We start from the raw sequence: 22088 nt of genomic DNA on the forward strand, positions 1-22088 counted from the left end.
ATGTCAGTATTTCGATATCCGTAATGTGACAAGAGCACCGACATCCCGTGAATGGAACATCGTCGCTTTTAATTGGGAGCGTAGATATGACAGAAACACATAGGAACGCCAGCGCATCCTATTTATTAGCATTCCCTGTAAAGGAGACACCAGCGCCACCATCCAAAAGCGGCAGCAGACGCGCTGGCCCTCTAGTGGACTGTTCGTGTAGCATCGTTTGTCCGAGACGGAATCTACACAGCTAAGCTAGGTAATAAAGGTATCAATTTCAATACTTTTATAACCCTGAAGTATGTACACGTAATGTATGCAGCTCTCCTATCGCACTGAAGCAAGAGTGATCAAAATGTTGGTTAGGTTACCTCTGTTTTGTTTTTGCTCCTTTCAACCGGGCTTGAAAATTGGGATAGTCCGCCTAAGCGATAACAATGATCTGGTATTTAGCAAGCGTCCGCTCTTTCAACTTTACTGCATGCCAAAAACAAAGCCAATGGTCCGACAGGCATTATGCAGACAGCCTCCAGGATATGAAGTGGCTATCGAAACTTTTTTAGGGGGGAGGCGGGAGCCGAGAAAATGCAGGCCCTTTCGGTCTACTTCGACCATTTGAGGGCCGTGGGTGAAATTGAGGGTAGACATTGTGCCGAGTCAATCATCGGCTGAAGCGCCACCACGGCTGTGGCCACCCTTTCGAGTGGAAATGTCCCAGTAAGACAGGTCACCTAACCACTCAAACGGTCAATCCGGACGGACGTTCTCCTATTAGAGCTGACCTCCCCGGGAGTGTGTTGGAGTTATTGTCACCTCGGAGCAGGCAAGTTTGATTACGGATGGGAATGGACTTGTCCAAAGAATAGCGAAACGAACGAAAAATCATGGGAACTAAAGAGGCCTGGGGCCTGACCTGATAAAAGCTCATTTAATAAATAGCGAATTACAATGACGTTTGAGGCTCGAGCTGTTCTTGCCAACAAACCAAGCCCAATGTGCGGAAAGAGTGCAACCCTCAACGCCACCATCTTATATCTTTACAGAGCTCACAAGCGCCACCCTCAGACCTCACCCCTGCACAACTCGTAAGCAGAGGGCGCACCTGCTGCGTCTATCCACTTCTCAGCACCTCCGCACCCCACCGACATCTACCGTCCGCATCACAAGTTCGTCACCGCCCCAACAGATGTCACTAGTGTGGGGTGGGCGCTCACCGTGCCGGGAGGAGCGCGTGCGTGCCCTGATGGGCGGCCACCGCGACAGTCTTCGGACACTCACGGGTGGTGACAGGCGCGTGCGTGGAGCTCTTCTGTCCTCCCACGACCAACAGGTGAGGCGGCCGGATGATTCGGCGTGGGACAAGGGGGACTTGGGTGGGAGGGGGCACGGCACAGGCGCAGGGTGCTATGCCAAGAGGACGCAGCATACCAGCGTACCGTGCAACACTGGAGTGTGCATATTTTTCGTCCATCGAATCAGTCGTCAGGGAACAACTCAGGATCATTCTGAACCACACACCTCCATGCTCCCGACTGACGATCACCTCATCCAGGCCACAGAAGATCGGGGGAAATCCAATAGAAAGAGATCCAATCGAGACATGTCCCTCACGTTTGACTGTTTGAACGGCTGGGTGGCCTGCCCCACCAAAGCTCTCCCGTCCCAACAAGTTGATGCCAGCCGATTGCGGCGCACCGTCGTTGAATCAGTCAAATTTATATGTCGCCACTATACCCTCATCCCATGACGGTCGTGAAAAGGTTTCATTAGACCGAAAGGGGTCAAACTGGCCTGGCCGCGCCAGGTCGTGCGGGAGTGCATCCCTCCTTTGACATTTTCTATCGCAAAATAGAAAGTGGAGGTTTGATGATGACTTGATTTTTCTCTCTGCTAGCCTCACATACCTTCAAGTGTGTTGTCTACGCCTCTGTATGTTCTATATTCTATACCTTCGATATTGACCGTGAACACAGGTCAAACTGCTTGAGCTTAGAAGAGCTGTACCAGGCTACTCCCAAAGGTTACCTTTTCCATACACAGCGTATCATCCATTTCTTCATTCGACCATGCGTGCGGCTCATATACAGTGAATCTATCGAGCACTGTTAAATTTTGCAAGGTTAAATAAGTTTAAAATCAGACTGAACCATAAATTATCCGTCCAAAGTGACCATCGTATTATTTTCATGAGACTTGTCTGCTTCCTTTATTATAGCACGATGATAGGCAATAAGGTACTTATCATCTAAAAAGACATTTTCCGCTCATGCTCGTACGAGGTTGAAGCCGATGGTAAAAAGACATGCGGAGATGCAAAAACGGCAGGGTTCGTGACACTCCCGATCAAAACCGACAGCAAAATTGACTCAGGCGTGCATACAGCTTCAAATGCCAATGCAAGTTTGACAAGCTAGGGGAGTTCGGCCGACATAAACTCAATTCCCTTAAAAGCACGACAGATTACAGTCAATGCTCAATAGTAAACAAGACGTTTTGGTCGCTCCGATTGCGCGACAAGGCACACCATCAGAAAATGAGCGCTTTTCCTGCGCAATCGAAAATGAAGCACATGCAACCAGCAACACCACTATGTAGTGTAGGTATAAATAACACATGCCCAGCGTACGACAATGCTTCTCCATGAGTAATTATTCACCAGCAGCGCGTACCGGATAGTGCGACAAAACGCAATACAGTGAAGCATGCGTTTTTAGAAGGCAAAGGAAAACTCGATACTGTGTCCTTTACTGGGCGGTGTAATTGCATAGCACGAGACGGTAACAATCGGCTTTGCCGGCTCAAATGGCAGTTGGCCGTATTTTTCGTGAGCCAGTTTCCCTTTGACCTTCCTTCCTCGGCTCAGTCTTCCTCTCTCCACGGAGATCGGTTTGTCTCAAAGACATTTTCCTTGCTGTCCTGTGAGCGGTTTACGTTTTCACTTATTTTGTTTTATTTTGTTTGTCTGCTTTGAACGTGACCTTAACTGAAAAACCAAGGATAACATTAACCGAAGGGTTGATATCAATTGTGATTTGTAACATTTGATACTTTGGACTCACCTGATCGGCAAGGAAGCAAACAAGAGAATGATCAGCCCCAGCCAAGAGGGCAGCAGCAGCCGGTCAGGTTTTCCTAATTGCGACGAAAGTGGTATGGACTGGAAAACTGGAATTTAGGTTATCTGACATCTTAATCAACATGAACCATTTGATAGGTATGTTTAAGATAAGTTCACGTCACTGGCTTATGACACCAATTGCAAACATAACCGACATATGAGTCATTGATTGTCTTTTCCTACACCGATTAACATCTTTTACCGATTACCATCGATTAACATAGTTTTGGTGGAAATTACCAAAAAAGCGTAATCGTGAAAATGTGGCCTTTTTGATAAAATTGACCCGGTATTCTTGGCTCATAGAAAAGTAACAAGTGCAACTGTTCGGAACATTCTAAAACTCTGAATGTCTTGTAATAATTGCCACGAAAACCTCCCAAATGTTCCCCATAGAGCAACAGTGACACACTGACACATTTATTACTTGAAATGGACGTCAGGCACCAATAGCTAGCTCAGTTTGCCAGCACATTGTGTACACACGACAATAGAGCCCGGGCTCGAACATTGTCACCAAAGGCGGACAGCGCCGACAGCGTCTGGAGGACGGTTTGGAGCGGGAGGGAGGGGACCAACCAACACGTAATAGACCTCATTTCGTTTTAACTAGTTTAAACTGACCGTGTCCGCGGCTTTGCACGACGACAGCCAAGTTGAGAACTCACCCGCAAAGCGCCAACCGGTGCCCTTTGAGACGTCCAAACACTAACGACCCCCGTCAGCCACACTGCCCGGGGCACAATGACGGCAAATGGGTCCAATGAGCGCCCCGCTAAAGGCATGCCACACCGACAGTAGTGTGGGTGTGTGTTGGAGACCGGCTGACAGCTCCAGAAAGGGGCGTGTCACATGGTGGGACGCGGCCGAGGTGGTCGGGCGATGAGTACAGGTTCACTGGTGGCCACGGTGGTGAAGACCTTTGGTTCAGCCATCGAGGAACGGTCCACTGTTGAGTATAGTGCGTCCATGCTTTTCTGTTATGCATTTCCAAGAGTGTGTATCAGTTTGCAGAGCTTGCAAATTGTTTTTATTTGTCCACTTTACGTTTGTTTTTATTGGAGCCATGGGCGTCGCTCCGCCCGGCTTATGGCGTGTAATAGGGAGAGCCGAGAGATTGTGATCGATAAATAGTATTCACTATTCAATAAGCTAATTAATTACAAGGATAGGTGATCGCTAACAATCAAGTCTTCACCAATCTATCTAGAGCAGCGTATGAACTCAGGGTTGAGCAACCACTAATATCAAAGTATTTCTAGTCTTTTTCGATTGTTCTTCATACCTGAAGCGGAAACCCAATCCCGCATCGTCCCTGCAGGGACGGTTGCCTGATGATCTCCAGACCACACTCACGGCCTGTATATCCTGTTCGGTGTCGTGCGGAGGTCACGATCGGAGTGCGCTCACGTGAGGTGTCGATAACAGGCATGTGGCACGCGAGATAACCACAGTCTTTGGCTCAGCCGGTCCCGAGAGGGAGTTCTAGTCAATGTGAACTGTTCAAAGGGGAGAGAGAACAAGTGGTGCTGGCGGCTGGCTGAGCTCCGTGACGCAAGAAAGATAAAATCATCAATTGTGAAGGAGTATTACGGCAGGGCATGATCAGTCCATAATACGAAGAGTCGGCAGCATTCGTGACCGAACCCTAGTTCGTGACGGACCAATCCCTTGAGGCATTGCGGTCCACGGAGTGCTAGCCCCGTGGCGAAGCCGTGTCTGCGGAGACCTGGCCCCCGCGAGGCAGCCGAATCTGCGGCCTAACCCCGCGAGGAGCCCCGCCGACCTCAGGCCGCGAGGTCTCGCAGGGCCGCGTGCCGATGCTCCACGCTCCGACCTCGGCCCTCCTCCAAGGTGAAGCCCATCGAAGTGACGCGTCGGCGCCGCTCCACTGGCCGCATTGCGTCACCGCCCCCTCCCCTGGCCGTGAGCCGTGAGACGGAGCCGCCGGCGCGTCTGTGAACCCAGTCAGGAAGGAGGAACCCCTCCTGGTATAATGACTCGGCATGATCACCCGCCTCTGGTTAGGTACAGCGTCAGAGGGCAGGACTATAGACCGGTTAGCGTCCGATCAGCAGCCCCGGCATCTCATTCACACTCTGCCAGCAGCGGACCCGGAGCCTCGGGCCTCAGCCATGAAGGTCAATGGCTTACATTGACCGGATTTCTTTGGCGCAGATGCTTCAACGCCCTGATTGGATGATTGGAAATAATGGCAGCGCTGCTTCGTTCCAGTGACCTGAAGCGATTGGCATATATCTTGTGGAACTAAAACCGACAGTCAACATGAGTCGCAACGGGAGCTGAATGCCAATGAGCGCAGAGGTGGAGCATTAAAGGCTCCTTGTTATTCACGGTGATGTAACAAGATCGAATGTTCAAGGAGGGAAAAATTGGTACGTAATACATCAGCTTCCCTAGCTAAGCTGTGCTCTTTGGAAGTCCAGATGAACCTTCGGGGACGCGGCAAAACAAAGACATCATTGTACGAGTATTCCACTTTCTGATGAAACACTGGCGCTAATCGGCCCGTGACGACAGCACCATGTCAGCAGAGCCGTCACGGCTCACTCACTGTCTCACAGTGGTCTGACCTCCCTCCCAGGTGGTTCGGTCATGGCGGGTGAACCCTGTCCTCCTGTCAGTCACGGTGGGCGACTCCGTCCTTCGAGAGCAAAAATAAGTGAACTCATCTCCCAGCCGAGAGGTCAACACAAGTGGACCCGTCCCCTAAAAGGCCAATACAGATGAATCTGTCCTCCGTCCAGTCACAGTAGCTTTTCCTCCGTTCAGTCACGATGTTGACGTCCCCACCCCTCCCTCTCGTCGGCTTAGTCACAGCGAGTGACTGCGTCCTCCGACCAGTCACGGCGGGTAGCTCCCCGCTGCTCCCCGCTGCCGCTCCCCGCTGCAGCTGCCGCTGTGGGCTGACCCTGGCGCCCCACCTGGCACCGCTGGCCCTCCAGTACTTCTGAGAGGCGGGGGAGGCAGTGCAGTAAGGGTGGATATAGAGAGACGCGTCTCTCTATATCCACCCTCCAGTACTTCTGAGGCGGGAGCGGCGCAACGATAACGGAACTGGAGCAGCCTTGGCATTTCACACCACTGAATCAGTTACCCAGCCCCTCCCTTCAGAGCTGGAGTGGCAGTTTACATTCATGAGACCCGGTATATCACTAATTATTCTGTATTTAATATGCATGAGCGGAGAGAGAAATGTTTCGGCAGACAGAACCACCAGACGAGCTGGCATTTCCTTTTTCCCTATCTTTCTACATCCGTGAGGAAGTTCCATTAGAACCAAATTTAACATATATTATTACTTGTATTATCAAACATTTGTTTTGAACAACATGTCGATGCGTATTCTTTTTTCCATTAGGTAATTAATTGGTGATTCGCTATTGCTTGACTGATCTGGAACGGCACCATTTCCTATAACCATCAATAAGAAAGCCGCGGAACCAGAACCCGTGATGAGTCGTGGACTGGGCGCTCATGTGACCGGCGAGCTATGTATTGGAATATTGAATCTATCGGTCGACTGATGTGCTGAGCGCCACCGATATGTGAGTCACTGCTAAATTATTACACGGATGATTGGTGGTCACATTGGAGTAAGCACCGGATGCCGGGCCGGCTCCGTGGAAATGTCAATATCCAGCGCGAGAACCTGCCCGTACCAAACACAGGCAAAACAACATCGCGGAAAACAAGATGATCTCGATATGGACCGGGAAATTGTCCAACGATAAAGGTTCCGGGTTGAATGCTCAGCCGGTGTTGTAATAATCCTCCCGCCGGCATTGGATGTCGGCTGAACTCGCTGGCAAGTAATAAATGATACCTTGGAGCGGAGAAATACGGTGAATACAAGTCAAACGGTATCATTTTTTAACACATGACCGTCTTGCGACGGCTTGTGTAAAGCAAATGTCTTACCGAGTTCGGATTACTTAAACAGTCAGCGGAGCTATTAAAGGGACCCTCCCACCTTCAAAGAAGTTTATGAATTGGCATGAAAGTGATGTCGCTCGGTTCAGAAAGAGCGAAAACGAATATCTACCAAATTTCACCGAAAAATATTCACCGGTTTTCAACATAATAGACTTTTACTTTTGTTTACTTTTTGGGATCTCCGCTGTTCCTAGCGACTTTATTTGGAAGCAATAGTTTGGCAGCTGAAAGTGCGGCACTTGCTGCGCGCAAAGCAGCATATACCACCGCGTGCTACAAAACGTTTTAGTCAAACATTTAAAAATCGTTAGATATCTGCGCTGACGTCACACATTCAGAGGGGTATTCCTATGCATTAGCCCCTCTGAATCAAAACGCTGCAATTTTGAAATTCAATATTTCCGATTTAAGGCATTTCTCGATGTTGTGAGTGCCGAAACCGGTAATTGTGAGACAGGGACCCCATTTTGGCTATCTCAACTCAAATTAATGTTAAGGTGGGAGGGTCCCTTTAACAGCGACATAATTGGATGTTACCAGTGTCTGCAGCTTAGTGTGACAGACGAACATTGCATGGTGAAACTAGATAATTGCCTTCGGGGAAAAAAGAATGGCTGCACCAATTTGAGCTGTCACACGAGAACGGCGGGGCCCATGATGCTAAATGGAAACTTCCTTGGAAGAACGGAACAAAATTCTGGTTCTTGCTTATTTTTTTTTTCCGTTTATTTAGAAGCCAAACAACTGAGGACGAACGCATCTCATAACAAAACACAGGAAACGATGAGCACACAAACTGTTTCCCGAGTGGGGATGGACAGGGTCAGTGTCCCGCTGTACCTAGCACTGTACATATTAGCACTGTTCGTTGTCATGGCATTTTTAGAGCACACATACAGAGTTCACACGTTTTATCGTCGCTCGGTAGCCAACACAGCGGACGAGCACAGGGCGACCGCGCCGGCGGCAGCAGCAGCGACAGGGCCGCCGCGGGCAGCCGACGCGGAGGACCGGGCGGGCAGAGAACGGAGGGCGGGCGAATCCGGACCAGACGGCCGGCGCAGCCAGCGCCCCACCCCCACCCGGGACCCGGTGCGCTCCGGGAGAACAATGGACTCAGTTGTCAAGGAACAAGGATTCGAAATGGGTTGTGAATTATCTGTTTCTCTTGATATGTTTGCAAGCCTGCCCCATTTAAGGACATGTGACTGCATTGAGTTTGATTTCAACGCGTAACGCTCTTCATTTGATGCTTCAATTTTGACTAAGGATAAAAAGTGCTGAAGGTGTGGAATACTTGAGTTGTATTTTGCTTTGAATATTACTAACTTCGCTATTGTAGATATTAGCGTGCCTAAGGATCCTAACATAGATACACGTGGAAAAACCCATGACTGATTTGTAAATCTAAACGACAACTCATACTTGTGCTTTAAATGATCGATGATCTCTTTTACATATTTTTGCGTCACATCGCATTCCCATACAAGATGAATTAGTGTTTCGTCGTTTAAATTACAAAAGGAACAAAGTGTGCTTTCAGCTATTCCTATCCGATGTAGGAAAGTATTTGTTGCCATTATCCTAGATGTAAAGCGATAATGAAATGATTGTAAATAAGTACTGCGTGTTGATTGACGGACATCGTCCAGTGTCTCTTCATGCATTTGAACATCTCTTATCCATTTACGTTTGACTGAGCTTTGAATATTGCTCGGTTTACTTTTAAGTTTGGCTATTAATACTTTATATACTTCGTGTGATATTTTGCGAGTTTTCCCTAATAACGTTAATTTGAAAGGCATAATTGGGAGTGCTACGTTTTTTACCTCTTGAGCGGCTATCGAAAGCGCTGAGATGTTTCTTACAAGAGAGGCATGACATAAAAATGTCATTTTTACGTTAAACAGCTCACATAATTCGCTCCTACCACGCAACGCTCCCGTCTCTCTATTGAATAGGTCAACCAAAAAACGTAGGCCTTTTTCATCCCAGGACTTCACTATAGATTTCCTGAATTTCGTGTGGTCGGAGAACCACAGAGATTCTGTCAGAAGCTCGGAAGGGGCGAGATGCACTGAGGCACAGAACGAAACCCATGCGTTTAATACGTCTTTCCAAAACCTATTCTTAAAGCGTTTTGCAGTCACATCCTTCAATTTAGAGACACCAAAGCAGATAAGCTTTTCAACGGATGGCAAGTTGTTATTGACATGGCTTGCCCAAACTGCGTCACAACTTGACCAGTACAGTCTTTGTAACCACGATGTTTTTAAACTTTTGATGAATGCTTCTAATTCTACCATCTTGAGTCCACCGCTATTATAGTCTTGCACCAGTTTACTCCTCTTTATTTTGTCTGATTTACTATCCCAAATAAAATTGAACAGTAAACAGTTAATTTTCTTAATAATATCCCAAGATGGATTCGGCAAAGATGTGAAAAGATGTACAAACTTCGATAATAGCATTGCTTTTACCACAGTGATTTTGCCAAGAAGTGTTAGCTTTCGCCGTCTCCACTGTGCAATCTCTTGCACTAACTTAGAGATAACGAGACTTACATTTTTATCTTCAATGTCGTTATTTGTACTATTGTAAACAATCCCAAGGACTTTTAACTCATTGACTACATTTACGCCTAGATTGCTTAAGCATTCATTATCTTTGCTTTTACCAATCGGTAAACATTTAGTTTTGTCTACATTAACTCGTAAGCCTGAGACCTTTGTAAACTGCTCAAGTTCATTGATTACCCCTCTTATTGATGGCTGGTTCAACTGCGAAAAAACTATCAAATCATCTGCATATTGCGAAACACGCGCCTCTATTCCTTGTCCTAATGCAATTCCTTTTATGATCTCCGATTTTATCATTTGGCTAGTTAGGGGCTCGACAACTAAGTTAAAAAGGTAGCCTGATATCGGGTCACCCTGCCTTATGCCTCTTTCCATATAAATTTTATCGCCTAATTTTCCGTCAAGCAGGATACGAGCATGGTTGTTTGAATTCAAATAAAACGTTTTTACCATTTTTACGTAATGGTACCATTTTTACGTAATGGTTCTTGCTTATAACGTATAGCAGAAACGACATTCAATGTTTAGATCTATACCGAAACTTGACTTAAAAGTCACCATTAGATGAATTGAGGCTATGATTACCGTGTCAATTATAAAAAGCATGCAAAGCCAAGCTGTTGCAGGTATCAGTTCCATTGTAAGGTGCCTGACCAGCGAGCATATAAACGCTAACGTCGTCCCCCTCTCTCGCGATCCAGCAGAGCCCTACTCCAAAGGCACAGAGATCCGTGGCCGTAGCCGTAGCCGCCGGTCCGTGCTGCAATCAATAGCTCGTTACGGCGCTTCATTGACTGTGCCGCGCCACCCGGTACCAGTCGTTCGGGCGTCACGCTACATCCGGGGCACACTGCGACGGGGTAGCGTCCGGCCAATGATAGACTGTGGACCCACAGAGGGACTGCCGCGGCACCGAATATGGTGTGTGACACGCACCTCTGTTTACATAAAAGGATATGTTTGTTTGTGTGGGTGTTGTATGTTTGCTTCCCTTTTACAGTGAGGGAAAGAAGGGGAGCGGCATTGATTTTAGCTGGAAATAGTCGTACAGATCCGATGATACGACAACCGTGGAAAGGATAACTAAAAATAGACGGAACGCGCAGAGGCATTAATTAACCTAATCTGAGACTTTCCGTAATTCCACATCATCATTGATCCAATGATCCGCACCCACACAATGACGGCGTAACGCAAGATTACTGTCATCACGTGCCTGGAGAGCACATACCATCCCGTCCAACGCACTGACAACAGAGCTGTCATCCCATCACCACTCATCTCCGTCAGCACACGATATACGTCACCATAAGCCAACGTCATCACATTCCTTACACCATCAGTCATCAGTCACCATAGCTACTCGGCGGTTGCCAGCCCTGCCGCCCCTGGCGACGGAGTGCGAGCCGGCAGCGCGTGTCGACACCGACCTTGCCCCGTCGTGACGCTCCGGCTGCGTCGGGGCACGCGCGTCTCGCCGGCGGTGGTCCGAGACCGGCACGGGCCGCCCCACGACCGACGGGGCACGGCCGGAACGCCGCATGACAGGCGCGGTGGGCAGGCTCGCCTGGCCAGACCGGGCCGATTTTCCTCTGGCCGTGAACGCCTTGCTGCCGGTCTCAAGTCAGCGGGGAAGGCGGGGAGGCCAGGCGTTGCTCCGCGCGTCACGCCCAGCCTCCGCTGCTGCCGGCCGGCCAGTCTGGTCGGCCGAGGGGCACTGTGGACACCGCCGCGGGGCACGGACAGTGGCCGGAGCGAGGCGACATCGCCGTCGTACAGTGTCGTTAGCCGTAACCACCGTGAGAGCGCAGGCAGCGCGTCCGTCTCGGACCGCCAGTGGACATCCCCGCCGCCGTCACCGACAGCGCCGCAGGAATGAAGTTTTATGACGAGTAAGTGCCGATCGGGAGCAGGACTTCGCCGGGAACTCGAGAGGTAGCGTGGCAATTAGTGGTCAGAGCGCGTCTCGGTCGAGTGGTGCTGAAGGTTAGCGTGGAACAAAGGGAGTAAATCGCTCCTCGTCAGCCTGGTCTCGCCATGTCGGTCTCACACCACCTGGTGGGCTCGGCACCGATGTGTGACTGGCTGAGGAAACTCCTGCTCTAGCACAGTGGATTTGCCAGCTCAAATCTCCCCGATTTTGGTGATGCCGCGCTACCGTTGATGACGCCACGGGGGTTCCCAATGGCTGTTTGCAGAGGGGAGGTGAATCCCTGTTTGTAAAAGGTTCCACCAAGATGGTTCCACCAGCCCGAACCGCAACCAACAATGCTGACGGCCAACACCTTCGGAAAGAGGAGTGGGGGCCCTGAACTCTCCCCAGATCAGGCCCGGAGGGTGGGTATTATCCCATCCTCATGGCACATGTGTGAAGACAGTGATGGCCGCCTAGACATATGGGAAACATACTTGATGACGGCGATTACCTCCTGGATGATGGACTTGCTCAGTAATTTTGTTTTGCAAGACATGAATGCTTCCACGTGCCCGTCATAATGAGCCACAAATTATTTTGTAACTCTACCAACTGGTGCACGAGACGGAGTGTGCACTAAATTGTTGCTCCTTGACAATCCCCGTTGTCCTAGGGTAAAACTGATGCAAACCACATCATCAAGTGGTCTGGTGACGTTTAGCTGTCAGTGATTGCAAACGATATCGTATATCATAAGAAGACTGATATGCAGGTAAATGGGCCCCAAAACACGATCCATATTTCTGCTCCCTTTTCATCCATGGAGGCTGGAGCCTTTAGTACGATGTGTCCAATAATACTTAGGTACGCAGATGCCTCCCATTTCTATTGTTATTAAAAAACTATCCATTATTTTCAGTACGATCGACTTAATAAGAAATGATATAAGTATAGTCGGTCAAATATGTATCTTTCCCGGCCGCCAAGTGGCGCTACGGTCTGGATTCGATAGTTGGCTGAGCCCACACCCCAGCGCCCTGGCGGCTCTGGCGGCCCTGTGACGTCACGCGCGGGGGGCGGAGCTACACAGCGGCCGGCTGGAGAGTGACCGCAGACCAGCACTGGACGGCCTCGCCGCCGGGTGCTCCGGCGGGTCTGGCCGGGAGAGGCGAGCAAGCGGATGCGTTAGGAATCTAACGAATGTGAGGGCAGCGCGATGGTCTAATGATGGCTGTGCTTTCATGCGCCGTGTAAATTGTAGACTGAGTGCTATGAGCTATCAAAGGATTATCTGGTGTTTCAACAGGGGTCGCTGACCTAAAAATTAAAGGAAAAGGGCCACCTTCGTGAAATATGAAGATATCGTTGTTTTTCATTTTGACATTATTATTTTTCATTTTCTTTTTAAAACTGGTGCCAGAAGTGTACAATTCGCGAAAAAGTATTTAAAACTATTTAACATATTGGTACTATGTTGATACTCTCTACGGCACCTACTGTATGATGGCATAGCGATGACGTCACACTCAAGCCAATCAGCGTTCAGAAGACAGACTCGTCGGATTGTGTCAGATAAGCTGATTGGTTAAAGCTGAGCTGGTTGGAGCTGATTGGTAAAAAACCAAAGCCTCGCCGCGGGTGGCTGTATTGTCGGATAAGAACGCATTCCTTGGATAAGGACGCATTCCTGGCGTATTTTCTTTTAAAATTGCCGATAACTACGAATGGAGGCCGAAATCGGCCGTAAGGAGGTAGACAGGTAAGTTTTCGGACACGGGCTACAAGATGGCTATCTCAGTTTCAATCCCCATGTTAAAGGTGGCCCTTTTCCTTTAAGATGGTTGCTCTTGATACGATCGAATGCTTGGTGATATGATGATTAGCGCAAGAGAAATATTTAATCGAATTATGACCGGTTATTTTTTGATAAAGCAAAAACTTTTTTCATTTTTTTTTGGCATTAACGGGAAAGCGTTAAGCCATATCTACTGAAAATCTTAACCTGCGCCGGGCCGGGGGGGGGGGGCGATTTGCGCCCCCCCCCAGGTTTTTCGCAGATAGCCGAAAAACGGCGGCGTGCAGCGCCACCAAATTTTGCATACCTGTTTTTCCATCTATTGCGCATACTGTGTGCGAATTTTGACCTTATATGACTTAAGGTCAGGTCAACAGGTCGGTTTGAGTGACCTAACGTCACAAAAAGTTTGAACTTGCACCAAAGCTACAACTGTTGACCGATCGATATGAAACTTTCAGGAGTTAGTAAGGGTGACAATATCCACAAAATGTATGTCTCGGATTTTTTTTTATCTATGACCAGGTCAATCTCACAACCTCCCCATTATAAGTCAATGGGATAAATTTCAACTTCATCTGAATGCCACCCGATCCACACAATATATTCAGGATCATGGTGTTGCAGGTCCCTGGTCCCGGCATCTCAAACCTAGAGCGACTACACTCAAGTTCAAGCTAACGGTCTCCACTCTCCAATTCAGATACCTATCGAAACCTTTCCGCGACCCGGTGCTGTGGCTCAATCAGTGGGCCAGCTGGCCGCAGACCATACCCGCAGGGCATGAACCTTTGACCATATTAGGTCAACACGCCGTGGCCCAGCCCGCTCGCCAGGTCCGCGCTCATTGGCCGACGCGGCAACCGCACAACCTGTCCCCTCCCCTCCGTAGTACTCGCAGCGGCCGGCGGATTCAGCCAAGTTACCGACCTGCCCAGCGAGGGGAGGGCCGGCCGGGAAAGATACATATTCGACCGACTATACATGAAACTTGTGAAGCTGGCACAACAATAATAAACCAGCCCCGTTAAGTCACTGCGTCTAAAAAAAACCTTCTCAGTAGAAGGCACATTTTCCTTAAATACTTTAATTAATTTTTTGGTAAAAATGACGGTCCAATGTAAAATATCATATAAATGCAGCTTTGTGGAGCGGATTTTTACAGTAGCTTAGAGTGCACAATATCTATTTTAACTCCAAACAATCCTTCCCAATGTCTGCTCTCTCACAAACGTTTTCCTTCCTTGTACTTTCCTGGTCCGCTCCCACGTCCAAAACCGGATCTGCAGACTCCACATCTGAGCCAACAAAACTCCCACCACCGGCCCCTTCCGAACCCTATTGTTTCAGTCTGCACCCACAATATCCCAACATTTGCGCACTCGGGGACCCCGGGTCTGGATCCGACCCCGGGTCCGGATCGGGCGCCGGATCCAGTCCGGGTTCACGCCCGGAGCGCGCGGCATCTGCGGCGCGCCGTGGCGTGGCCCCGCCGCGCCGCCGGGGAGCACAACCAGAGCATGTGTGTCAAGGCGACGGGCCGGCCCCGACGGCAGTCGACCGGAGGAGCCCGGCGCGCCGACCCGACGCGACGGGCGCGCGGGCGGGCGGCCGCAGATATACGAGCGCAGAGTGTATCCCAACGGGAACGGGTTTATTCTATGGCCCCCAGACGAAAGCTTCGTGCTCATAACGATCGTTAACTAAATACGATAAAATCGCTCGGAGCTCGCCGGGCAACTGGAACAATGAAGGGTGTTGGGCAACAAAGGGCACTCGTTTAGCGTGTCTTACTGACTGGCCGGGTCACATTCATAAATTTAATCACGATCAAAATTAGCCGCCGGCAGTCTCAGCGACGCCCTAACTGTGCAGACATCACGACTTGGCCCATATTCAGCATGGTATCTAATGCAACGAGCATATGCTGCATTAATCGCAAAATGTTCTTCCACGTTATATGGGGACGCCCATACTTCATGTGGAGGTAAGGCATAAGTCATCCCAAGCGCTAATTTGACGATTTGTAAAAAAATATATGTGCAATCAACAACAAAAAAAAGAGAAAAAAGCGCACAGCTCTGACGCTTACAAATAACTAAATCTAATAAATCAAATTTGAAACAAGAAACTTATATAATTATCCAGCCAATCAAAGCCACTCTTTTCCACGAAAAAGCCGTCTGATTCTTGCAACCGAAACCTACAATCGCACTCGTCATTGGCTCACATTGCACTTTGCAGGAATCTTTGCGAAGCCCTTGCAAAGTCAACCGTAATTGCATAACGTCTATTAATCCATTCTATTCCTTTGACTTAGCCCTTTATCCCACACGAACCTTACCCTTCCAATCGGGAGATTTACGTCCAACGTTCTGTCCATTCAGAGATTATCTGTCAATACCGCCGATAAGCCCGGAGATTCTTGCAACAGTCTGGCAGGCCTCCTGCCGTGTATGTGTGAATGGCGCGGGTCGGCCCGGCCCCGGTTTCCCTGCCGGCGTGTGGTGCCGACCCCCCGTGACCCGGCATCCTGCCGTCACGTCGGTACCGAGCCACTCCGCGCAGCGTGACCGCTGACCTGACCTTGTCGAACGCGCCGGCAGGCCGGGCGGCACAGGGCGTGGGACCGCCCGAGCCGCCTCTCTGGGTCAGGGTCGGGTGCGCGTCACTGGATGACCCAGTCGGAGCAGACGGCACGGCGGCCGTACCGCAGAGGGCTGCTTTCCGCAGTGGGAGACGAAGTGAAACGACGTATCCCTCAAAAGGGGCACAGACCCACACAGAGACGCTTCTTTTTGGGGAAGCTTTAGCCCCACTCAGTACCGCTTCTTTTATGGAAGCCACCATCACGAGGAGCGTCGTGGTGGCGGAACCTCAGTGGAACCATTGCTTCGAAGCGTGTTGATCATGTGCAGTGGGGGGAGACAAGCGCTAGCTAACTGCTCCCCCGGCACCGCCATGCTGCCGTGGAGCATAGTCGAGGCTGAAACCTGACCGAGGCAGCCGTGGCGGCAGCCGGCAGCCCAACTCGTGGTCAGCGACCGTGACCGAAGCAGATGACAAGCAAATATGATATGCTAAAGCATTAAGAGGGCAATGCACAAAGGTCATACAATGCATGATTATATGATAGAGGGCCGTACTCGATCGCAGAAAAGCGTTATGCACCTTTCAGAATTAAAAATTACGTGCTGAAGCACAATTCTATGACAGTTTCTAGTGACGCCAGATGGAGACACGAACAGAATTAAACCTTGTCACCGACGAAGACAGTCGAACCTTCTCCTCCCCGTTTCCGCAAATGACGGAAGGCGGGAGCCGCTGGCATTGATAAGCAGTCACGGCGGCGACTGTCATGACTGGTGCGTCCTCGACCGGACCGGTAATCAGGTATCGGCTGGTGGGTCCATGTGGAGCGTGCCGGCTCAGTCGGGACTCTTCATTACACTGGGCGCAGCCCTATCAAGGTCAGTCGACTGAACTGCTGCCTCTGATAACGCGGTGGATGAATTTATGGCAGACAGTGCCGGCTGAATGTTACTTAGAGCGCGCTCTTGCGCCTTGGAGGTATGAGAGAAGTTCGGTAACAAACTGACATACTTTCCAAGTCATATTTTATAATCAACGAGGACGATGTAGCGTGTCAGGTGTTTTGCCTTTATTGACGCAAAAGGGGTGCGTGACTGAGGAAGATAGCGTGTTTCTCTAGAACTACTGATGATTACCTGGAACGACTGATGTGAAGCAACTGATAATTTCCTAACAAATTTCTATCTTCAAGCTAGCATTGGGATCAACCACGAGTGCGAAAAGTTATAACACGTCATACTCCCAAAAAGCAAGAAATCGAATACAGCTTTGGCCGACAGGCATAATCCCAGAAATGTTTCATGACGTAGAGCGAAGGTAATTCGCTATGGTGTTGTTCCCTGCCGCAGTCTCCAAATGGCCGGTTCATGGAGACTGCAATAGGAACGTGACACTAACACCACCATCTGTTGTCCAAGATTCGGCGAAAGGAAAATTGGGGGGAGGGAGAGAGAGAGAGAGAGAGAGAGAGAGAGAGAGAGAGAGAGAGAGAGAGAGAGAGAGAGAGAGAGAGAGAGAGAGAGAGAGAGAGAGAGAGAGAGAGAGAGAGAGAGAGAGAGAGAGAGAGAGAGCGCGCGAGAGAGAGAGAGAGAGAGAGAGAGAGAGAGAGAGAGAGAGAGAGAGAGAGAGAGAGAGAGAGATGAGGAAGAGAGAAAGATAGAAGGGAGGGTGGGAGCAGAAGTACAGATAAGGGAGAAGGAGAGATGGAAAATGGCGATGATTCGAACGGAGTTAGATGAACCCACAATGACTGACTGTGTTGTTTGTTTTCAGATTCACGATGGGGCTCGGGAGAGAGATGGAGGGCTGCGGCCAATGTGTTAAATACCTTCTGTTCATCGCCAACTTCCTCATACTGGTAAGGAAACACGGCCAAGAGAAGAGTAGGCAATGTGACTGTCGCTTTAAATATGCCTAATAAATGCAAAGTGAATAGAATTTTAAAGTAATATCTAAACGTCACTTCCTCACAATTATCTGCCAAACTGAACAATTGTATAAGAAACCTTCCAAATAAATATCAAGCCAGCCTGATAACTATTCACCAACACCGTCTTTTCCGAGCACCTGCACATATTGTGCGGGTTGATAGATGCCTTATGTACATAATCATCTCACACCCTTTTTCTGGTCGCAGCTGGGCGGCTTCACGGTGCTCGTCGTCGGAGTATGGACCGTCGTCGACAAGTCCGAGTTTGAGAAGCTGCTGGGCACCGACCTGTACGTCTCGTCGGCCTACATCCTGATCGCCACCGGCGTCCTGGTCAGCCTGGTCGCCTTCCTCGGCTGCCTCGGAGCCGTCAAAGAGATCCGATGCATGCTCCTCACGGTAAGTTAAAGTTTGGAGGTAAACGGAAAACGGCTTCTGAGCGCTGGGGATGGGCTTTGGACATCTAACTTCGGGGTAAAATGAAACTAAGGAAGCACACGCATGGAAAGAGCATTCTCTAGCCAGTATTCATAGACAATGTTGCGTGCGACATTCAGGCTCTAGCTATTGGGTTATTTGCTGTGATTTACCATATGCCGACCGTTTTGTGGAAATTGGGTTTCCCACGTGTCAATGAGTAATGTTAACAACCAGTAAAACGCCTTTTGGGCGAAGAACGAGCGAGCGAGATAGTGAGCCCTGCACGTGCGGAAGGGCGAGAGGGTGCTTCCAACGGGCTTGCGCAAAGCACCCTTCTAACCGGTCGCTAGCGGTGTGCCAAATTTGAACGCAATCGGCCCAGCCGTTCCTGAGATCTGGAAGCGGCATTCTGCACGTGCGCACGTGCAAACGGGGTCCAAAATGACTTTTGCACGGCACCCTACTAACTGGTCCCCAACCGTGTACCAAATTTGAGCGCAATCGGCCCAGCCGTTCTCGAGATCTGGAAACGCCCCCTGCACGTGCGCACGTGCAGTAGCACCCTAACCGCAACACATGGGAATGCATTGCCTGGTGGGTGCCTACCTGTATGCCAACTTTCAGCGAAATCGCCCCAGTAATTACCGAGTTACTGAAATGGGAACAAATTTGGCACCTCTTATTGTTGTATTTTGCACGTGCACTGGGGGTGACCCACCTGCATCGAAACTATCCTATTTTGGGTAGAAGGGATGCTGCTACCCTACAAAAATTACCGCAAGTCAATCGCCCAAGCGGCTGCTGAGATATGAGCCTCTCAAAATCACTACTTTTGCAAAACAGCTTGAACACCCTTGACTTTTCACGTGGCACGTGCCACGACGGTCACTGAGATGTATCAAAAGTAGTCAATTACGGGGTAGAAGGGATGGGGCCACCCAACAAAAAAGACCGCAGGCCAATCGGTCCAGCGGTTGCTGAGATATAAGCCTCTCAAAAGCGTTACAGGCCGGGCCGGGCCGGGCCGGGCCGGGCCGCTCATACTGAGATTTTTCCGTTATATTGAAAAGACTCACTTCGCTCGCTGCGCTCGCTCGCTCGTAATGAACAATGAAGTACCTATGTGAACCAGATAATAACCATTGTTGGAACCCTTTGCTTCATGGACTGTCAAGTGTCACACAGCTACCTAATTACGAAACAGACTGTCAGCAGAATACCATGCATGTAAAGGTTATCACACATATCCACGCAATTACGCATTGTTGGAGCGTGCTGATACTTATCTAGCCCTTTGATGAGTCATAGAGCGAAGATGACATTGGAGATTTGGACTGTTTCATTCGACTGCAAAGGCGCAAGGCCATAAAAACGTCTACTACTTTATGTGACAAATAGCTTATCGGGCATCTAAATGGATGCGCGGACGGTGCAGGCTCTTTTCTAATGCGTGATTAATGTGATATAAGTGTGTGTAGCGTTAGCTTATGTGAGATAAATGCACACATAATCGGCCCATATAACACCTTTCATCACTGAATGCGCCCTATGCTACATCACTTGAAGTTGTGCCCAAACAAAGCGCACTGACCATGTCGCCATTGGCTATCTTTTCTCCCGCAGTACTTTATCATCCTGCTGGTGTTGTTCGTGGTGCTGCTGGTGGGCGGCATCCTGGGCTACGTGTTCAATGAGCGCGTCGAGGACACCATCACCACCACCATGATGGGCGAGCTGGACAGCTACAGCACCCGGCAGTCCATCAAGGACGCCTGGGACGCCGCCCAGCTGAGGGTCAGTACCTACTTGTCGCCGTGATTGGTTGTCAGTGGTCATTGGTCATCAGTCAAGGCGAGTGACCAGTGGTCAGCACTCGGCCGGCCGTCATTATTCAATGGTTGACCGGTCAGCAGACCGAATACCATCAGTGACAGGTCATCATACGGAGACACCGGGTTCGGAAGGAAAACAGACCACAGCCAGGGTGGGGGAGGGAGGCCAAGGGAGGACGAATGCTAGCGGTCATGTAGTTATCAAACTATCAAACTTTCATCACATCTGTCATTTACAGGTTGAGACGTCCAATAGGTATCCCCGTACAAAGTTCGTAGATAACGTGCCGATACATCAGATAGTCCAAATACTGTGCTGGGAACAATTACCGATAGTTTGAAAGTGGAAAAGCCAATTCACTAAAGTCATGAGATGGGCATAAATGGGAGCTTACTCCTTAGATTCATATTATTGATCTGCTTTACTTTACAAAACAGATATGCTTCGGCAGAGCACGGCCAGAGCTACAAAGTGAATAATTCCAGTCATTCTCGGGCCGACAGCTACGGCCAGCCTTGGCAGACATTAGGAAACCGTCCCGATAAGATGTTAATCTGCCCCTGCTCGGCTGCCATTGTGCATGTCGGCCGTCGGCTCAGCGTGTTCAGGGTATATTTACGGTGGCCGTTAGCTCACACTGGGGGTGGGCGTGTCGGACGTGTCTCCTGCCGAGTACTGTATCAGTGTGTCCCCGAGTTCCCCCGCCCGGCCTCCGCCCCGTGCCGCGTACTGTATCAGTGTGTCGCCGAGTCCCCCGCCCGGCCTTGACCCGTCCCCGCCCCGTCGACAGATGGAGTGCTGCGGCGTGGACCGGCCCTCCGACTGGAGGGGTCGTGTTATCCCCATGCCGTCCTCGTGCTGTCCTCCCGGCACCGCACTGCCCTGTACAGAAGAGTACGCCTACCGGGTGGGCTGCAAGACGCGCATCAAGCAGTTCGTCAAGGACCACGCCGTGGTGCTCGGCGGCGTCGGAGTCGGCATCGCTTGCATCATGCTGCTCGGCATGATCTTCGCCATATCGCTCTTCAAGATGATCGAGTGACGTGATAGCAGGCCGTCTCTGTGAGGACGAGGGGACATATAGGCGCGCCCGTAGAGACCGAGCGTGTCGAGCCCAGTGACGGAACGGATGTGCGTCCCGTGCACCGCGTGACGTGACTGTGCTGATACCGTGACGGGGTGCATCACGACATCATGTTGATATCGTATCAGGACCCGACGTACGTGACAGACGATAGAGGCTACCGCGCGAGCTCTGCATGGAAACTGACAGAGTTTTGGGTCTGAAGAGAAGCCGCGGATACGTGTCGTAGAACGACAGTACTGTAGCCTATCGTTGGAGCGTACCGAATGTGCACCTTGTTGGCTTTGTGTATCGAAGTATTTAATGTCTGTGCGCGTCGAAGGAAGGGTAGGCAGGAAGGAGAGACGAGACCAGGAGATGTCACGTGCCACAAGCCGCGCCGCATTAGCAATGGAACACCCCACTATCCAAAGGTCTGTCCTTAGGGTGCGCCAATGTTAAAATTGATATTTGAAAAAAAATTTCGGACGAAAATTTGCACATCAGAAACAAATGTAAGCTCACAAGTATTTACGTTCAAGCACGTCTAAGCTTTACATGTTGAGCGAATGCCGAACACCTTAGGGCGGCAGTGCTAAAGCTACCGGCCACTGTCGAGGACAAGCCGGTAAGACAGATTATCCATTGGGTCCAGCGATGCCTGATCTCTCCAGGTATTCGTATGGACTACAACAGGGTGGGATGGAGAGGGATTGTGTGTTCAATAGTCCACTGCATACTGTCAATACCGTACCCGTGTGCACATACGATGTACCTGCGCACAATATACGATACAAATATTTAAATGTGTCTCGGGAAGTGAAGACAACTGAAGTGAGGACAACTTTTCTAAAAACAGATTACTGATCTTCGGTGACGGCGAAACCAAAACCCA

The 22088-nt window shown here is 49.9% G+C and overlaps 1 protein-coding gene across 2 annotated transcripts; it reads left to right on the top strand.

Moving 5' to 3' along the window:
- Positions 1–1260: 1260 nt before the first annotated feature.
- LOC122392922 (CD151 antigen-like) lies at positions 1261–21985 on the top strand. Of its 2 annotated transcripts, none has more exons than XM_043388287.1 (5): positions 1261–1321; positions 17721–17805; positions 18085–18276; positions 19921–20091; positions 20921–21985. In XM_043388287.1, exons 2-5 carry the CDS (start codon positions 17728–17730, stop codon positions 21170–21172), a joined length of 693 nt encoding a protein of 230 aa, XP_043244222.1. In that variant the 5' UTR covers positions 1261–1321; positions 17721–17727; the 3' UTR covers positions 21173–21985. The 2 variants fall into 2 exon arrangements, with proteins under 2 accessions (XP_043244222.1, XP_043244220.1); XM_043388285.1 differs by lacking the exon at positions 1261–1321 and adding an exon at positions 17089–17264.
- Positions 21986–22088: the final 103 nt, after the last annotated feature.

This window comes from Amphibalanus amphitrite, unplaced genomic scaffold, assembly GCF_019059575.1.
Source record: "Amphibalanus amphitrite isolate SeventyFive unplaced genomic scaffold, NRLGWU_Aamphi_draft 000507F_arrow, whole genome shotgun sequence".
NCBI lineage: Eukaryota > Metazoa > Arthropoda > Thecostraca > Balanomorpha > Balanidae > Amphibalanus > Amphibalanus amphitrite.